Raw genomic sequence first — 18,618 nt, 5'->3', positions numbered from 1 at the left:
TTTTTCTTTAAAGCAGCTGTCACGTCATCTTCTTTCTGCAGCGGAAATGTCCAAGTCGTGGCAAGGAGATTAGGAAATCTGCTTGAGAGGAGGAAGTCAGTAGTTGTAGTAGGAGGGGGTCCATCGTGGCCCACTTCCTGAGGAACTGGCATTTGGGGCTTGATGGATGGAGAGACACGATTCTGTGCTGGCTGCAGGAAAATCGGTGTGGAGGGAAAGTCTGCTGCTGTGCCTTTCGATGGTGATGCAGGAACCACCCCAGAAAGGATGGCTTGTCCTCGACTGGCTATAGTGAGAGGCAGAGGAGAAGGCACCAAAGAGAAAGATGCACGTTCTGCTGAAAGGATGGGCCCTTCGGAATTCTCTGGAGCTGCTGACAAATGCCGCGGGTTAGCGGAGGCGTTTGCAGTGGCGGGGGCTAGCTGTCCGCTGGTCATTTCCCCTGCCACTGACTCAGCAGTCTGGAAAAGTGAAGGCACAGCCCCATGGGTCACCGCGGCCACTGCACTCTTCAAAGACACCCCATTGTGCACTCTTTCAGCCACCTCAGCTTCAATTGGCTGGGTGGCTGCAGGACTTGGAGCCACTTCCAACCTTGACCACGAGGGAGTTCCACCTGGCAGCCGAAGACTTGCAGGCGCCAGGGGAGGGGGAGACACATGGGCCAGTTCTGCCCCGGAGCTCAAAAACTCTGGTGTTGGGGAGCCCGCTGCTCGAGGACCCTCCGTGGGGGACAGCTCCAAATACTGCTTTGTTGAAGATCCAGAAAAACCTAGATGAGGGATGCCTATTAAATCCTGGGCATTTTTGGATGGAGTGTGGTTCATTTCATCAGCAAATGGGTTTAGGGGATTAGCTACACTCTGACTTGAAGGGGAGTCAGTGGGAGCTGTTTGGGGGAAAATAGGCACTTTGGTGGGTCGCTCGGCTGGCTTAGAAAAGATGATGGAATGAGGTGAGTCAGGAGGCAATGAAGAGGGTGGAGATGGAGGGAGAAGTGGGAGGATGTCTGACCGCAGAGAATGTCGTTTTGAGATGGAAGGAGTCCCTACCCATACTGGCTGAGATGGGAGGACAGGGCTCAAGGACATCCCTGATGGGACGGTGGACAATGTGGGGAGCATGCTAGTGTGAGGCAAACCTGACACACCGGCTGCTTCTTTTCCCCCTTGAGGTCCTGGTCGGGCCAGCAACTCTGTGGAATCCTTGGAAGGCTCGAGGGAGGCGCTATAGCCGCTTCCTTGGAAAGGGGCAGAGAAGTCCCCCTGAGCCCTAGCTCTGCGGTGCATCTTGGGAGGAGGGGTTCGGGGGAACTGCAGCACGCTGGTGTTGTCGGGGGGCGGGCCCAGCACGTTCTTGACTCTGTCCACTGCCGAGGAAGACGGGACTTCTGAGAAAGGCCATGTTGGTGAAATCGGTAACAATTTCCCAGGAGGAAGTGACTCCGGGTTTGGGGTGACAGTTATCTGTAGATTGTCCGCTCCTGTGAAACAAAACACCAAGCGGTCAGACATCAGGCAGTCCTTAAGTGTTGCAGTGGTAGGGCCTGGAGTGAAGGCGTGGGCAAGACAGGCACTGCCCAGACCGCTCCACCCCAGCACAGAAGAGCATTAAACACACTCAAACAGTGAGGTAAGTAATTAGAAATATGCAGATGCTGCAGCTGACCTATAGGGCGGGACTGGAGACGAGCAGTCTCTGTGAAGTGATGATTAAGCAAAGATGTGGGACATACCTGCGGAATTTAAATCTTTTCACTGTACCACCTAAGAAGGTTGGACTGGGAAACTCACAGTCTAGAAGGCCAAAGACGAATGTGGCTACCTGCCACGGCCAATGACACCAAAACAAACCTCATCCAAAACCCAAACTGCCAAACGAAAGGACCGAGTATCTAACTGCAGGTCTTTTCTCAGGACCCTAATGCATCTCGAGCAGAATAACCGAGGTTGCCTATGGAAAGATGGCAGCAAGGAGACGCGTCTTGTTGGATTTAAAAGGATTCCTGAGGCTATTGTTCATGACATGTCAAAAATCACAGGGGATTTCTTTCAGGTTAGGCTATTTCTGAAAGAAAAACTGTTCGCGTCCAACCTAAGACCAGAGACACTCCTCAGAAAGCCTGGGGTCCCTACGAGCACTATCGGCACTGGTGTGTGGAACTGCAGGCAGGAAGGCAGGAACACAGCACAAAGTGGGGACCCCCATGGGAAAGGAGGCAAGGGAACAAGTGATCAGAAAGCGGGAAGAGAAATGACATCCTTTACAACGATCCTCTCACGCTCTTTCTATGGTTCTGCAGTACTGATCGTGTTGATGACCCCAGAAGTGGCTCAGTGCTGTTAAATAATATTTTAAATTAAAATAAAAAGAAAAAAAAGATACTTCTAGAGCTTTCTACATTACTAGCTAAAAACGTTAGAATTGTCTGCTAGGAACAAACAAACAAGCCAAGCATTGCAGCCAGAAAATCTGGGTGCGCCTGCACCCCGGCCACCGGGAGCTGTGTTCTGGAGCACTGCTGTGTGGAGTGGGGCACTGAGCCGCTAACTCCCCTGCTGGGCTGCTGGGGGGCAAATGACATCAGGGAGGTGAAGGAGGGGCTCTTCAAATAGAAAGGCACTAAACAACTGCTAAAAAAAAGCACTACACAATGAGCAGTCATTACAGACTCTGAGCCCTGTTTTTTTGTTTAACAAAAGAGGACACTGGCCCAGAGAGGGGAGAGCTTTTACCAGGAGCCACATAACTGATTAGGGCCAGAAGCAGGTTCAGATGCGAGGTTTCCTCACTCCTGTATTCTGCCAACAAAACACCAAACAACTAAACCTGAAATCTTAAAATATATATATATATATATATATATTTTTTTTTAAATACTGGCCCAAGGATATGTTTAGGGAGAGGAAGGGAGAGAGAAAGAAACAGAGACAGAGAGAGAGAAACACTAATGTGAGAGAAAAACATGGATCAGTTGTTTCCTATACATGCCCCGACTGGGGTTCAAACCCACAATCTAGGTATGTCCCCTGACTGGGAATCAAACCCGCAACCTTTTGGTGTATAAGACAATGCTCCAACTAACTGAGCCACTTGGCCAGGGCAGAAATCTTAAAATATCTGAGCTTTTAGAATATGCAGTATACTCTGTATTCACAACACAGTGATGGTTTTCTGAAATATTATTTTCAGTTTCTTTTTTTAAGACTTGGAATTAGTTATCACAAAAAATTTCCTTTTTGATTCTGTTTTCTTTTTTTTTTTTAAATCCCCCATTCTTGGGACTTACAGATACCCAAGGAACTGGCCTTCAGTCATTTATTGGACACATCAGGGTGTAAACCAATACTACTTTAAAGGCAAGTCAGTGGACTTGTAAGCAAGAAGCAGCCCCTTGCCCTGGGCAAGCAGTCCTCAAAGCCCCTCTCAGCTCCTTTGTCTTGAAACCACCAGATCAGAATCACTAAAGCCCTCCCCGCAGGATCCAGTGCTCCCTCGGGCCTCTGTTATCCAAAACCCACCTCACACAAAAATAAGTGACAAGATGCATATACAGCTTCAGGACACCAAAGTCTAACACGGCTTTTCATTAAAATGTCTGTGCTCCTTGGGCACTGCCTTGGTTTGCAATAAAAACTGTGTTTCTCTGCTACCCCATTCAGTCCGTTTTACACGGAAGCTTTGCAGTTTTACACGGATGCTGATAATGCCTTCATCCCTCAGTCCTTCCTGTTCATGTTGCCTTATCTTCCAGATCGACTCAGCTTCACGCTTTTCCTGCAGTCTTGCCTTGTTCTGAATGTGGGTGGTACATAAAGCTGGGAAGAAAGCATGTTCACTGAGAGCATGTTCTCTGAAATAACGCCAAATTCAGAGAAGAACTGATAACAAGCATTTCAGAGAAACTCACTTCAAAGACTTATCAACTGACTGAAATTGTTGTTAAAAGATATAAAGGCTTGCCCTTATTCCAAATATTACCCAGACAGGGACAGGATGGGAGCTTCCCTTTAAGAATAGCTTGTGTTGCCTGTAGGCAGAGTTAACTGGAGCTCATCACGAGCTAGAATTGGAATGTAGGCTAGCAAAGAAACACCAGATTCTTAGGCTACATTAAAATTTTTTCATTTCTAAAATAAAAAATATTTCGCACTTAGAACATAATATCTATACAGTCTCTATGTAGAGTATAAAGAATAAATGGTGAAAAAACATGCGTGGGCTATGGCTTCATGGAACTCCCAGGCTTGCTTATGGGAGATGTGGACTTTACATTCTCACCAATGTAAAGATGATCAGTGTTATGGCTGAAAGATGCACAGACCTTGAGAAGATGCAATAGGAATATGTGACCTGATCAGGGATGTCGGAGAGAACATCACTGAGGAAGTGACTATCAAGCAGCTATCCAAAGACTAAGGAGAAGTTAACCAAGCAAAGAGGGTAGGGAAAAACATCCCATATAGAAGGACACACATATGCAAAGGCCCTGTGGCAAGAAGAAGCATAAATAATACAGGTAACTGAAAGAAGGTGACCCCAAGAGCCAGATCGGAGGAACACTGGTAGGCGTGGCATGAGATAAGGCTGGAGAAGTTGGTAATGGCCTGACCACTGTAGTGTCATAGGTTTTGGTTTGAAGATGTGGGGGATGGAGGTGAGGGTGGGTGATGCACAAGAGCAAATCTGTGTTTTGGAGCAATCATTCTGGCTACGGAGTGAAGAACAGGTTGGAAAGGGGCAAAAGTGGATGACAGGCTGTTCGAGTCTTACCTACTGAGCCCCCAGGCATCATGAAGCAGAGACAAGCCATCCCCACTGTGCTCGGTCTGAATTCCTGAAACCACGAGCATAATGAGATGGTTGTGATTTTACAACACTAAACTAGGGGTGTTGTCACACAGCAGTAATAACTGAAATAGTACTGGGGTGTGTCCCTCATGTCTGGGAAGTGGGTCTCTAGAGATTTAGATTCTCAAAAGGATGCAGAAGCCAAAATCAGTTAAGAACTCTTCATTTCAATGAAAATTACTTCTGTTTTACACATGAGATTTTAGAAATATGTCTAAGCAAACAAATAAAATATATCTGCATTAATTAAAGTTGTGTCATGGAAGGGATAAGAAGGAAAGAAATATTCTGAGGGGGAAATAGAGATAGATGTGGTTTTTTTATCTTCTAAAAATTGATTTGAGAGAGAGAATACTGTTGTTGTTCCACTTACTTATGCATTCATTGGTTACTTCTTATATGTGCCCTGACTGGAACTCGAACCCAAAACCTTGGCAAATTGAGACGATGCTCTAACCAATGTGCTACCCAGCCAGGGCTTAGATGGTATTTACTAAGAAGGGGAAAGTAAGTTAGAAGAAGCAGGGCATAAGAAAATTGCAGAGAGCTTAAAACACTCACAGGAAGGCAGTGAAGCAGAAGTTGGATACAGGTGGTGTGTGTGTGGGGCACACTCTATTGTAGCCCCACAATCTCTATCACTTAGTGGACATGCCTTTGTGTGATCCTCTCCTATAGAATGAGCAGAACCCATGACTTATTTCTAACCAGTAGAATATGGCAAAGGTGATGGAATATCGTTGTTGTGATTACATTCTCTTAAATAGGACTAGCTAGCTAGCAGACTCACTCTTCTTGATGGCCTGATGAATTAAGACCATCCTGGGAAAGTCAATGTAACAAAAACTGTGGGTGGCCTCTAGGACTGCAGCAGTCTCTGGGAAGGAAGAATGGCCTCTCCGAGCAGAAGGCGGCCTCCAGCTGACAGCCAGCAAGAAGCCAGGTCCTTCAATCCAGCAGCCACAAGGAAGTAAATTCTGCCAACAACTTGAGTGAACCTGGAAATGGACTCTTCCCCAGTCGAGCCTCCAGGTGATAGCACAGGCCAGTTGACACCATGATTGATGCTTTGTGAGGCCTTGGGCAGAGGACCCAGAAAAGTTGTGCCCAACCTCTCAATTCTTTTGAATTCAGATCCAGGCTCTCTGCTGCACGGGGGAAAGAGTAGGTCTTCCTCCATCTCCAGGTCTGGGTTGGCTCCATCTTCCCAGAGGGACCCCCACAGCCCAGAGCCCACACAGGGGCTCCCTCTTCCTCCCGAGTTTGATGATGGGTCCCTCTTTGGCGCTGCTTGGGCAAACATTACCGAGCACAGCTCTAAATCACAGAGACCTGTCAGGCTTTGATTCCCAGAAGGTCAAAAGAGATAGATGAAGCGCCATTGCTGTGCTGAAGCATCTACCCCGCACCCCATGCTTCTGAAGTTTGGCTCCTGGGACAGTCTTGCCTAAGATGATTTCTCTTGGGGCTTTTTAAAACGAAATGCGCCAGTTAATAGAATCAAACTGCCATTCCTTGAAGCAGTGCCAGCAAGCAGAAGATTCTGTTTAATGCTTCGACAGAAGCATTTTCGCTTCCAAGCTCTTCACAGCTGTTTTCTTTTTGTAAAAGTTTATTGCTTTCAAATTCTTTGTGAAACAGGTTTAAAAATTAAAATGGACTTTTCCCCCATTACATACGATTTCACTTTCAGTTTTTAAAACCTCAGTTTACATAATCATTGCAGAAAATTTAGAAAAGATGAAAAAGTAGAAAGGAAAGAAGAGGAACCCCATGCCTCCCTCCGCCCTCTCCACGTGCAAGTCCCCCACCTGGAGAAAACCAAGGCTCACGCTGCGGTGAACCATCCGGACTTCATTCTTGGAAGAGCTTTGGTTTGCTTGCTTTACAGACCTGTAACCACACTGCAGATCCAACTTTGCACCTGTCTTTTCTCTTTTAACATTATATTAAAGCATGTTTCCATACTAGATAAGGCTGCACATTATTTCCATTAGGACGCAGTGTTTTTATTTGTTTAAACACCCCCCAACTGTCAAGGTACAGGTTGCCTGTAAGCTTGCAGTGCTCCTTGATGGTAATCATGATAACATCTCCTGACTGCTGACCACGTACCATACATAATGGCTTCATCTCCTTCCAATGTTGTCACCACAATCCCTATGTGGCAGGTGGGACAGACACAATGACCTCCTCTTATACACTAGGACACCACACACACAAGATCATCTGCATCAGAAGGAAATCAATGGGACTTGGGGTCTCTTTCCTCCCCCTAGGCCCTGGCATGCTTCTGATATTTCTGATGGGGTCATTTGTGAGTTTCAAAACTTCATCCCACAAGATGGCATAAACTCAATCATAAAAAACACAATTGACCACCAATAACTGGCCTTCATAACTAGGACAATCCTATTAGCAAGCCTTTCCAAATTTTCTTATTAATGTTTACTATTTCATTCTAATGGCCCTAAGGGAAGTTGAGGGCATTTAAATCCATTAGGCATGAAAGACTGGAGATATAGGAAAGTCTGTAACCAAAGAAAAGCAGTAACAGGGGCTTAGAGAGTTGGGCAAAATGACAGCATATTACCAGGCTTCACTCCATGTTCAAAGGTTTGAATGTAAACCACTTCTAAGTGATAGTCCATAATTAAGATATCATTCTTCCCACGATCTTTATTTATAGGTTGAGTAGAGTACTCTCCCTTTCTGCTTAGTGTTATAGCCAATTATCTCCCTTACGTGCGTAATCACTTAACATCAATCCCATAAATACTTGTTGAATGCTTTATTTTATAGTCACTCCCTTACAAGAGCAACAAGCCGTAATCCTCACCGGGAAGGTGGTTGAATGTCACTGTTCAGGGTGTGGATCTGGGGTCAGATCAACTGGGTTCATAGCCCGGCTGCCCTGATCCAGCTGCGTGAACTTAGGCAAGTACGTACCTCTCTGTGCCCACTTCCACAGTAATAACTGCTGTCTCGCAGGCTGTTTTGAGGCTTACAGGCACTCATCCAGGTAGAGACTTTGGAACACACCCTGGTACGGGGTCAGCAGTCAAGAGATGTTATCATGATTACCATCAAGGAGCACAGAATCTAAGTGGTGTCTGAGCCTTACCTTTTTTCTAAACAATGATAAAAATAAATGCTTATACTCTCACTATTGTCATACACTTATTCTATCTTCTCAGGAATAGTTCACATTTCTTACAAAGAGTCCCTTTTCTCCAACTGCACTTTTCCAATGTACCTGGGTAATCCATCTGGCTTTCTTAACTCTAGTAAGACTCATTGAGCTGCGGCATTAGACTTTTCCCCTGAAGTCTGCCTAGTTCCACAAGCAAGCACGTGGTTGGGAGATGACTTGTTCAGCACAGTTGCAAAGTGAACACTTTCCCATTAAGATTCCTTACAAATCTAACTACAACTCTAGCTGAGATGCAGAGAGGAGAAAGCAGAGACAGAACAAGAGCTTCTCTCTTTCTATTCTCATATTGCATGTATATGAGAATACTTTTGATAATTAATTCAGAAATGAAAAACTAAACAGACATTTTAATATACGAAGGAGGAGCCACAATTGAAAAAGATACGAAGACTAGTTATATTCAGTTGAGTTCTATCTAACTTTTAAAAAACAGGTAATTCTAATGTTATTAAATCAATTCAGGCCTTTGAAATATATGAAAATGTCCCCAATTCATTTTGTGAAACCAGTCCTGCTTTAATATCAAAATCCAATAAAGATATATTAAACAAACAATGATAAAAATATGTAAATGAATACAGGGCAACCAAGCAAAAATATGCGTGGGAGGGTTGGGAAGGAAGATTGCAACAAAAAAATAGAAACCTATGTATACTCCAGGATCACATTTATGCAATTATATAAAAACGATGTATGTGTATATAATAATAAATTATTCAATGCATAAATTATCAATAAATAAAAATTTTATGAAGTCTGTGACAGTCAACACAAACCCATATACAAGCACATGCACAAAACATAACACACACACAAAAGGGGAATGTAAGCCTTTTACCACATTTGAGGGCCAAATAGTATGATCTTAGGCCAAACTCTGGACTCAGTGTTTTCCTAGAGGTTATCATTTGCAGCTCCAACCTTGCCCCATCTACAATGTTGCTCATGATGATAGGCAGAGAGCTCCTCATTCATTTTGCACCTCATAGGATATTTAGTTAGGCTGAAATAAAAATAAACCTATATTAAGGACATCCAGACAAACTGACATATTCTAAAACTGGGAATAAGCAAAGAAAACCATGTCAGAACATCTGTTCCAATAAATTCTGGTCCCATTCAACGACTTGAGGTGATAAAGTTCTGTATTTGAAAGCACTCAGGAAATCTTATGGGAAAGTGTCAGTGCAGACAGTACACTAAAGGCTCAAAAGCCTTCTAGTAAACAAAAGCCCTGTTTACTCCAGAAAATCCCCAAACTAGCTGACTGTGGAATTCTTTCTGCTTTTTCTTTCCTGCATGATACCAGTTCCTAACCCAAGGTCCCACTGCTCTGAAGAACACCTCGAGGGAATTCTGGCTTAAATCGTTTCGGAGTTGAAAGTCTTGCCCTCGGGCAATTTCAGACACAGAAAACCCAGAGAACTGATGGGTGGACTGAATCCATTATGGAATCAGAAAAGATGTTCTCTGTCATTATGCAGTTGGCAAAGTTGCTCCTGGTTGCTTGTTTCACGGTGTATTTTACCAGACTTATACATGAACTCTTCCCTCGATGGACATCACTTGAGATAGCACTGCGGTGAGCGCTGGGAAAACTGTAAAGTGCTGTTGTAAACATAAAGGGCCATCATTATTATACTGAGTGGCTCTAATGCCATCGTGGGCATTAAATTGATTTAGGTAAAATGATAATATCAATAACCTGATTGTTTCCCTCCTTAATTAGAGACATACAGAAAAATGCTCTACTGGAAAAGGCTGTGATCCTGCATGGATACTGACTTTCTCCTTACAGTCAGACACTAAAAACCTGCCAGTATCTACACGGGGGCCAAAGAAGCAGGATATGTTGCCAATATTAACAACAAATAATATTATTATTTCATTGGTGACTGATTTAGGCATAAGTCTAACTTTATTATGATAAATATCACTAGGTGAGGATTTGTTAATACAGGTTCTTATAAAAAGAAATTATCCACCAATTCTAGCAGAACTCAATAATGATTAAACAAACTGACTCTAAAATAAAAAATATTTATTCTAAGTAAATAATTTTCAAAACTTTTAGAAGCACCTAAATAAAAAAAAATATGGCCAATATGTTCATAGCAAATAATGTCACTTATAGTTTATTTGCCTTTAGTGTTGACATACGTGGCCATAGCAAGATAGCATTTATTTTTTTTTAATTCTATAATTTAGAAATTTCTGACACTACATTTTCTCTCATTTGGTATAAAATAATAAGATCTATCTATATTAAGTTTCAATTTATTCCATCAACAAAAGTTCCATTTCTATCTCCCAGTGCTTCCTTAGTAATAACCAAAATCATTAGACATGATTTTTCAGTATTGGCAATGGGTTTTCCTTTACCCTTCCTGTCTCCTCCAGACCAATCTGTGACTAGCAACAGTTTTAAGAAGCCTGGCTGCAACTAGGTGTGCCCATAAGAGGGAGCCAGAATGCCTATCCAACAGATTCCACTGCGCCAGGAGAGCCTAGGGCACGTGCACACCGTTTGGTGGGAGTCAGGAAGGAGATGCCGTGTGGGTCTGCTCCACTGCCACCTACTTGTAAGACAAGAGTCCACAGTAAGAGCATCCTGCGACAGACATGAAAGTCATCCTTTCTACATTCATCCAATAGATCTTACTAAATGTTTCCTATAGTTCAGCATTTTTCTAAGTATTTACAAATAGGAATACATTTAATCCTCACAATGCTATGGTTAATTTTATGTGTCAACCTGACAAGGACATGGGGTGCGCAGGTTAAACACTATTTCTGGATGTGTCTGTGAGGGCATTTCCAGTTGAGATGAGCTTCTGAATTGGTGGATTCAGGTATGTGGTGTGTGGTCATCCCCTGGAGGCCTGAACAGAACAAAACATCAGAGTAAGAGAGGAGTCGTTCCCTTCCTGCCCATTTGAGCTGGGACATTGGCTTCCCCAGCCTTTCGGATTAGAATTTGCATCACCAGCTCCCCTGGTTCTCAACTCTTGGATTCAGGCTAGAATTACATCAAGGGTTTTCCTGGGCCTCCAGCTTGCCAACTGCAGATGATGGGACTTCTCAGCCTCCATAATCAAGTGAACCAAATCCTCAAAATAAATCTCCTTTTGTGTATGTAAAATAAATAAATCTATCTCTTAATTTCTTAACCAAATGTTCTTAACCACAACTGTATCCTGCCTCAATACAAAGCAGCACATAACGGCCCTACCCCGAAGTATTTAACTTTCTTTAAGGAACTTGGAAAAGGTTCACCTTTTAAACATGTTACTTTAAAGATTAAATTGCTTAGCACAGGTTTCCAAATGCTCATCCAAACTCCAATCCAAGGCAAAGTTTTCACCCAACCAAGACAAAACAAGAAAAATAACTGTAATTGTATGCATGTGTGTGTGTTTCCTCTAACTGCCTTTCTGAACCTAGAGGACAATCCTCCAATTTTAGCGTCAAAATTTCCTTTCTTTTCTAAATAGCATAGCAGGTATAGCTATTATGTTTGACAAAATTAAAAATTAGCAAATGCAAACTGGACTTCCAAAATTCTTCATTTTACTAGCCCATGACCTCTCGGAGTCTGAAAGTCAACATACTTTTTTGAAGAAGACCTGAAGTTTCTTTCACACAGCCCCCCCAACTCCCCTGACGGTCCCTAAGGAAAGAAGAGCTCTCCTCAGGTCAAGAGTTTATCCAGTTTGTGATTTCCTACACCTCTTGCTGCAATATCAGCTTCTTGAAGTGAAAAACATACACTATTATCCTCAAGATAAATAACGTACAATTCTATCTTCTCCCCTGAATGACTATTATTTTCACAGTAAATAATTGTTAGAACCATGACTGGTGAAATAGCGGTATGCTTTGTTGACTTCTTACAAATACCAAGAGAAATTCGATGCTTCTTGTGGAGTACTTGTTGGGTTGTTAACTGCTTGTATTTGAGCCTGAAATCCTGGCTCTTTTCAAAAATAAAAATGATGGCAAATATACGACACTGTAGCATATAGAAATCAACATTTTTAGTATAGAGATGTCATTAAAATCTATTCTCTCAAACTGATTGAAGTATTGAATAATTTAATCCTAAATCTATTTCAGTCGAGTGACTTTATTGGCTAAATTGCTCATGTGGTCGTGACACATGTTTTGATTCAGAATTCTGAAATGTTAACTGATTATTTCTCATGCCAACCTAAATCAGATAGTTCCCATTTTCAAAAAAATCTAGTCTATTTAAGAGTATTCCTCAAGAAAAAGTGCTACGCATGTGAAAATAAGTGATTTTAATCAGTGCCAGAAGAATGATTGGGAAAAAATAAAATTTAATAACAAAGATAAACATTATTTTATAGCTTTCATTAAAACTTCAGAGCATTTTAATAGTGCTGAACAATAGAGCTGACTTTATAATATCAAATCAAGTAAAAAGCAAAAAAATAACTTTATTCTATGAATCCAAAAAACAGAGAATGTCACAATTCCTGGGCTTACAGCCACTATATATAGGACAAAGCCAGAGCCAATTCTGCCTGAAAAGCAATTAACAGAACAGATTAACACAGAGGAGTCTCCAATATGTAGTTGACTGCTGTGATTTCATCTATGTCAATGAATTCAAAGATAAAATTAATGGATGATAAAGATCATACTGGGGGGAGTAGTAGAAACCTCACCCATGAGCTTGGGGATCTGGGTCCTGATCGGGGTTCTCACATCTGCTCCCTTTTAGCCGTGAAGCAAATCACTTTGCCTGACTGGGCCCCGCGTTCCCCCTCAGTAACATGAGAGGGTAATATCCAATCACCTATAAGAGCTCATTAATTATGCCATGATTTAAAACAAGAGTTTTAAAATAGCTTTATCACCCTAGATACAGATTAATCTTGCCCAACAACAAAAAATTTTTTAAAATATATCTATTGATTTCAGAGAGAGGAAGGGAGAGGGAGAGACACAGAAACATCAATGATGAAAGTCATTGATCAGCTGCTTCCTGCACACCACCTACTGGGGATCGAGCCTGCAACCCGGGCATGTGCCCTGACTGGGAATCAAACCTCGATCTCCTGGATCTGCATCATAGGTCGATGCTCAACCAGTGAGCCACGCCAGCCGGGCAACCAAAAAATTTTGCTAGGTCTTTTAAGTCTCCTTTGTTCCCTTACAAGGCATCTGATAAAAAAAACCCTGAGCCCTTGAACCTGTGGAGGTCCCACGGTCTGGACAGGGCAGATGCATAATCATGGTGAAGTTCAACAGGTGCCACTGTCCTCTGCATTTCCTGCAAATGACAGCTGGCTCCAGGTATGGAAGCATCTAAGTCCTCACTTTGATTAATTTATAATATTTTAAAATGGGAAGAAAATAACAACAAAAGAAGCAGTCTGTATGAACTACACCCCTTACTCTTCCTCATTCACCTAGAGCACCACCCCTTTCCAAGGAAGAATAAAATGGAACTGGCCAGTTCTCTACCAACACCAAGGACTCTTGTTACTAGAAAGCCAACTCTGGGGTCCTAAGCATTAGAGATACAGGTTTTATCCCTGGCCTGGTCCTTGCAAGTTTCCCTCCATCCTTCTATTTGCATTTCTCTCCTCCCTTTCTAGGCCTGCAGCTCCCCCACCTACAGAGCTGTTACATAAGGTGGCCCTGCCCCATGGAGGCTGCCGTCAGTAACTATTCCAGGAGGCAGCCTCTCAGCAGAAATAATAGAAATATGCTGCCTTAGAAGTTTAAGCCCGTCTCTCCTGGGGAAATGAACTCCAAAAGGTGACTTAAAAAACAGCATCACATGGGAGAGGCAGAAAGGGAGAGATGTTTCCTAGCATCGTCGTCGAGGAAACAATTCTGCCACCAGCCATTACAGCTGCATCGCCTGCACAAATGAGTGCTCTGCAGGCGGAGCAGATGTTCCAAAGCTGGATCATTTGTAAACGGAGATGAGAAATGTGAATTAAAGATGTGACCTCACTCAATATCATATTTGAGGGTAACAGCGATGAGAACATTGAACATAATTGGAGCAAAGAATGCAAGGATCTTTTCCCAGTCCAAATATAACCGCAGAAAACCTATTTTCAAGAAGTAAAATAACTCCCACTGCTGCCTGCCACCCCCCAGTGCAAAGTGAGCCAGTTTAATTCTGAGGCTCTTATAGACAAACGTGGCTGATTCCACATCTTTGCTGAAAGAACTGCCAATTCTTCAGCCACAGGAGAAATGAAAGGCTGGATATAGATGGAGGTCATGATGGAAAAAGAGTTTTTGTAAAAGGATGATTAACTAAGAAGAAAAGGCAAAGGGAGGCATTTATATTTCCTTCAGAATTTTGGGGAATTAGGGATAATAGCCTGACATATTCCATCCCACTGAGAAAGGTAGGAGGAAGAAAAGTTGGTAGACATCTGGACCTCAGTTTTTATTTTTGAGTTTTCAAATATATTTTTATCGTACCAATGGAGAGTCACATTCTGCTTAAAAATCCAAGAGGCTTTTTTTCACAGGTACAAGTGAAAGGAAGGGAGGAGACACAGGTGAAGGAAGACCACCAGGAGGTTCAGAGATAAGTTACAGTTTCTTTTTTTTTTTAATGTATATTTTTATTGATTTTAGAGAGAGAGAAAGGGAGAGGGAGAGAGAGATAGAAACATCAGTGATCAGAGTCATGATCGGCTGCCTCCCGCACGCCCCCTACTGGGGATCAAGCCTGCAAGCCAGGATGTGTCCTGACCGGGAATCGAACCGGAGACCTCTTGGTTCATGACTCGACACTCAACCGCCGAGCCACGCCGGCTGGGCTACAGTTTCTTCTTAAAAGCACTATTAAATAATTGTGGGCAGATATGCATGTCCATACATTTTTTAAAAGTGCAGTGAAATTCTGATAATTTCCTGTTTGCTCAGAGTTTCTATTGTACCCCTACCTGCCATATTCTTTATGTTATAAATGCTCCAAGGAGAAAAATCATACACACAGATTCTGCGGTATTATCGACTTCACCTTTAAGTCAATCATTCACAGGCAGAGTTTAAAGCTATAGTTGATTGCCTGACAGCTAGAATAAGCCCTCGTGATCCCAGGCTCACATGCTCAAGACCTGTAGCGTTCCCTCCTTCTACACACACCAACCTAACCTCGGGTTTGCCCCCTGAGCCAGAACAAAAATCCATGTGGCGAAGTTCTTCTCGAGCTATTGTCCCCGCCTCCTTTTGGTTTCAGTTCTGGGATTGCCCAGGCAGCACAGGTGGTGGTAATGGCAGAGAGGAGGTCAACTTTGTCATGACAATTTTTTTGTTTTCATTCAGATTTTGCAGAGGACACCTGCCTCTTGGCACTCATGGTGCCTGCCTCCGGAGGCCCTGTGGAGCCTGGCAACCATCACTGAGGCAATAAAGTGGCAGCCACAGGACAGAGATGGAAACACACTTGTGGGGTTTCCATGAGATGGCTACTTCTTCCTGCCTTGGTCTTGTTCCAGAGCCTGGTGAGTGTTCCTGGATCCTCCTCTGACCTGCCACTCTGGATCTGCAACCCTGGAAAAGAGGCCCATATTGGGGTGGAAGGAATGACACCTTCCTCCTCCTACAGCTGAGACCTTTGTCATCTTTACAGCATGTTGAGCAGAGCCTGAATTCTGAGAGGTGATTCAGTAGTCCTGGATGCTCCTCTTTTTGGGGTTCCCCATTTAGAAATGTCTGTGCCTGGTCCTGAAGCTCTGGGTTGGGCCTCGATTTCTTGCTTAGAGATAGCTAATTGGTTACATTACAAAGGTGGGTCACCTCCAGCTGATTAATAGCGGCTGTCTGGACTGTTGTGAGGACTCTAAGCACAGTCTCAAATCAGCAGGTAAGTGTGCTGGGATCAATTAGTTATGTCTGGCATGGAGGCGCTATTGTAGAATGGAAGCGTAAGTGGACAGATACTTAGCATCCTGGACAAGGTGAGCTCTAAGGTGCCTTCCAACATCTAGCCTAGCTCCATGCATTTTCAGGATGCCATGTCTGGCACGCAAACGCACCAAAACAGAGAATGCTGACTGGATGAGATACAAGGCGCTGCAGGGGCAAGAGACCATGTGACCTTGAGAAGAGACAGGTTAGCTGCTCCAGTTCCACATTTAGGGGGACTCAACTGTACTCTAAACCACTGGGCTTTGTAAGGTACCTTGCATGCTTTCCAAAATATAATAAGCATTTTGCTTCAATTAACTCAGGCGGGTTCTGTTCCTTGCAAGCAAATATGACCACTGGTCAGGTTAATTGAACCCTGGTTGGTTATCGTTTTCTATGAACACAGGGACACTGCTGTGTGCTGTGGGGGAGAGAGATGAGAAGTGGTATCCTATTAAAAGTCAAATGTTCTCAGAAAATCCAAATTAATATGCTAACCTTTGCAATAATATAGTACTGCCTTTTCCCCACCAAGTAAGGCATTTAGGCAATAAATCAAATTAAACAAGATATTGGCTACTTAAAATGTATTTTGATGATTAGCCTCAGAAACAAGTGTGAAACGAGTTTGTGTTATTAATTTATTACCACACATCTCATGCACAACAACCTTAGAGTCTGCGCTGCAAAACCCTGAGAACATGGCATCCATTTGCTCTTCACACGTTACTAAAAATCCCAAATGGCAAAGCCTTTAAAATCAACTGCAGGAAAAATCAGTGTGTGATCAAGATTCTGGGGCTGTAAAATTGGCTGGTGGTGTATGAAGAGCTCCTAAAACTATGATTAAATAAAGCACCAGCAAGTGCTTAGGCAAAGCCTGCTGAAAGATGACTCTAGAGCCTCCTTGTAGGAAGGTAAAATGATATGAAGTCGGGGGAAATAAACTCTTTTAAAAGACAATTCACTTTTGTAGAGATTGGATTTTCGCTGAAATCCTCCACAGGTGGCACAGAAAATGAGAACGCTGAGATGTCACCACAGCCAGCACTGGTCAGTGTAGACTTGCAGAGGTCACGAGGGTTGTGAAAGATTCATCAGTCCATGGCTTCCATTACACACTCGGGGAAAACCAATTCTCCAGAGTAAATTTTTCACAGTTTCAATTTTTTTGGTGATTTTGCATAAAATACCACTGTAGTTTTGCTATTTATTCTTCCTTTAGTTTAATGTTTAATCTCTAAAGAAATAAACCTTCAAAGCTTTTTCAGGCTGTCAATTTTAAATAATCCAGGTGCTTGAAAAGAGATTTGGAACAGTGAGGAGCAGATGTGCAGCTCACACTGCAACACGGCTCACCCGAAGGGAGGCACCCTTGTAACTGGTGCAGAGAGAGAGCTACAGCTTCACTTTCCTTTGTCATTTACCTCCTTGGACACCTACCTGTCCAGATACCTTAGGATGGAGCATAAATAAAATAATACGGAATAGCTGGGCCAGTTTTGATTTTCATTTTCAGCAGTAGAAGGTCTTGTACAAGGTAAATGGCCAATAAATGGGCATCATTTTATCCAGACGCAGAAGACAACTTTTTAAGCATCTGTCCAGCACACAGTCCCTTCTCTAGAAATGCCCCCTCCTGGAAATACGAAGTTGGTTCGCGACCAAAGCCAATTCTGATTGTCCCAAGAGTGAACACCTGCAGCAGAGGAAGCCAATTACCCTTGGCCCCCAGCAATCAGGGCGTCCACTTCAGGGTGGCTATTTGTATCATGGGTTCAGAGAACATTTCCAGATAAACATAAAGGAGAGGACCAGAGGGAAGCAGAAATGAGAGAATTTGGGGGGAGAAGAAAGGAGGAGAGAAAGAGACAGACAACAGAAACGGAAATGGCCCGATGGTTCCTCTCTCGCCCACCCAGCTGTACTCTCTCTTCTAGGTTCCATGATGTACCCCCACAGCCTTCCAATAAGACCCCCATCTCTGATTCAGCTAGTGTAAGAGATAACAGCCACCAAAGACAATGACCATCCAAACCTTATGCACGATTCAAGCCACCACCACCTCACCTCCGAGAGGAAAAATGCCCAGCCGTCCAGTGTAAGACTCCACTTCTCTATCGGAGGGTTTTCTGTTGAGTTGGAAAACATTTGTTCTATTTTCATTTTACCCCATTTTTGTAGCCTATCTGTGAATAGTTCAGTACAGTCCCAAATACCTCATAACATCTGAAATTCACTTTTTCTTGATGATGCTTGATGAGATTTTATTATAAATCTAGAGACCGAAAGGAAAGCTTCCCAGCTGACACTCGGAGCACTGTGTGGGGAGCGCCTGGGAGAAGGCGCTGCTGACGTGCTCTGTCCCTAGTGCCTGAGGTCAACTGCACCACAGCAAGGGGCACTGTGGGGAGGGGCCAGAGCCCATGTGGAACACGGACACCCTGTGCAATTTTCTCTTAGTTTTCTTTTCTCTCTTCAGTCTCAGTGGGTAGAAACAGAGCCCTGGAATCTGACACACCCAGCTGAAAATCCCAGCTCTACACTTACTCACCGTATGACCTTGCGCAAGTCACTTTACCTTCCTCTGTGCCAGTTTCTCACCTGGGAACTCCCTTCCTTACATAGTTGACAGAAGGACT

General features: G+C 43.3%; 1 protein-coding gene across 1 annotated transcript in view; it reads right to left on the bottom strand.

Moving 5' to 3' along the window:
* KIAA1549L (KIAA1549 like) overlaps positions 1–5,672 on the bottom strand; it is a 100,044-nt gene extending 94,372 nt beyond the window's left edge. The window contains exons 1-2 of the mRNA XM_087822275.1: positions 5,642–5,672; positions 1,142–1,483 (exon numbers count right to left, since the gene is read on the bottom strand). Coding sequence (XP_087678401.1) covers positions 1,142–1,483; positions 5,642–5,672 — 373 coding nt within the window. The remainder of the gene's footprint in view (positions 1–1,141; positions 1,484–5,641) is intronic.
* Between the last annotated feature and the right edge of the window lie 12,946 nt (positions 5,673–18,618).

Source organism: Miniopterus natalensis, chromosome 11 (assembly GCF_054644295.1).
Source record: "Miniopterus natalensis isolate mMinNat1 chromosome 11, mMinNat1.hap1, whole genome shotgun sequence".
In the NCBI taxonomy this organism is placed as follows: domain Eukaryota; kingdom Metazoa; phylum Chordata; class Mammalia; order Chiroptera; family Miniopteridae; genus Miniopterus; species Miniopterus natalensis.
Note: the sequence above shows the minus strand (reverse complement) of the source record. Positions and strands in the feature narration are given on the sequence as shown.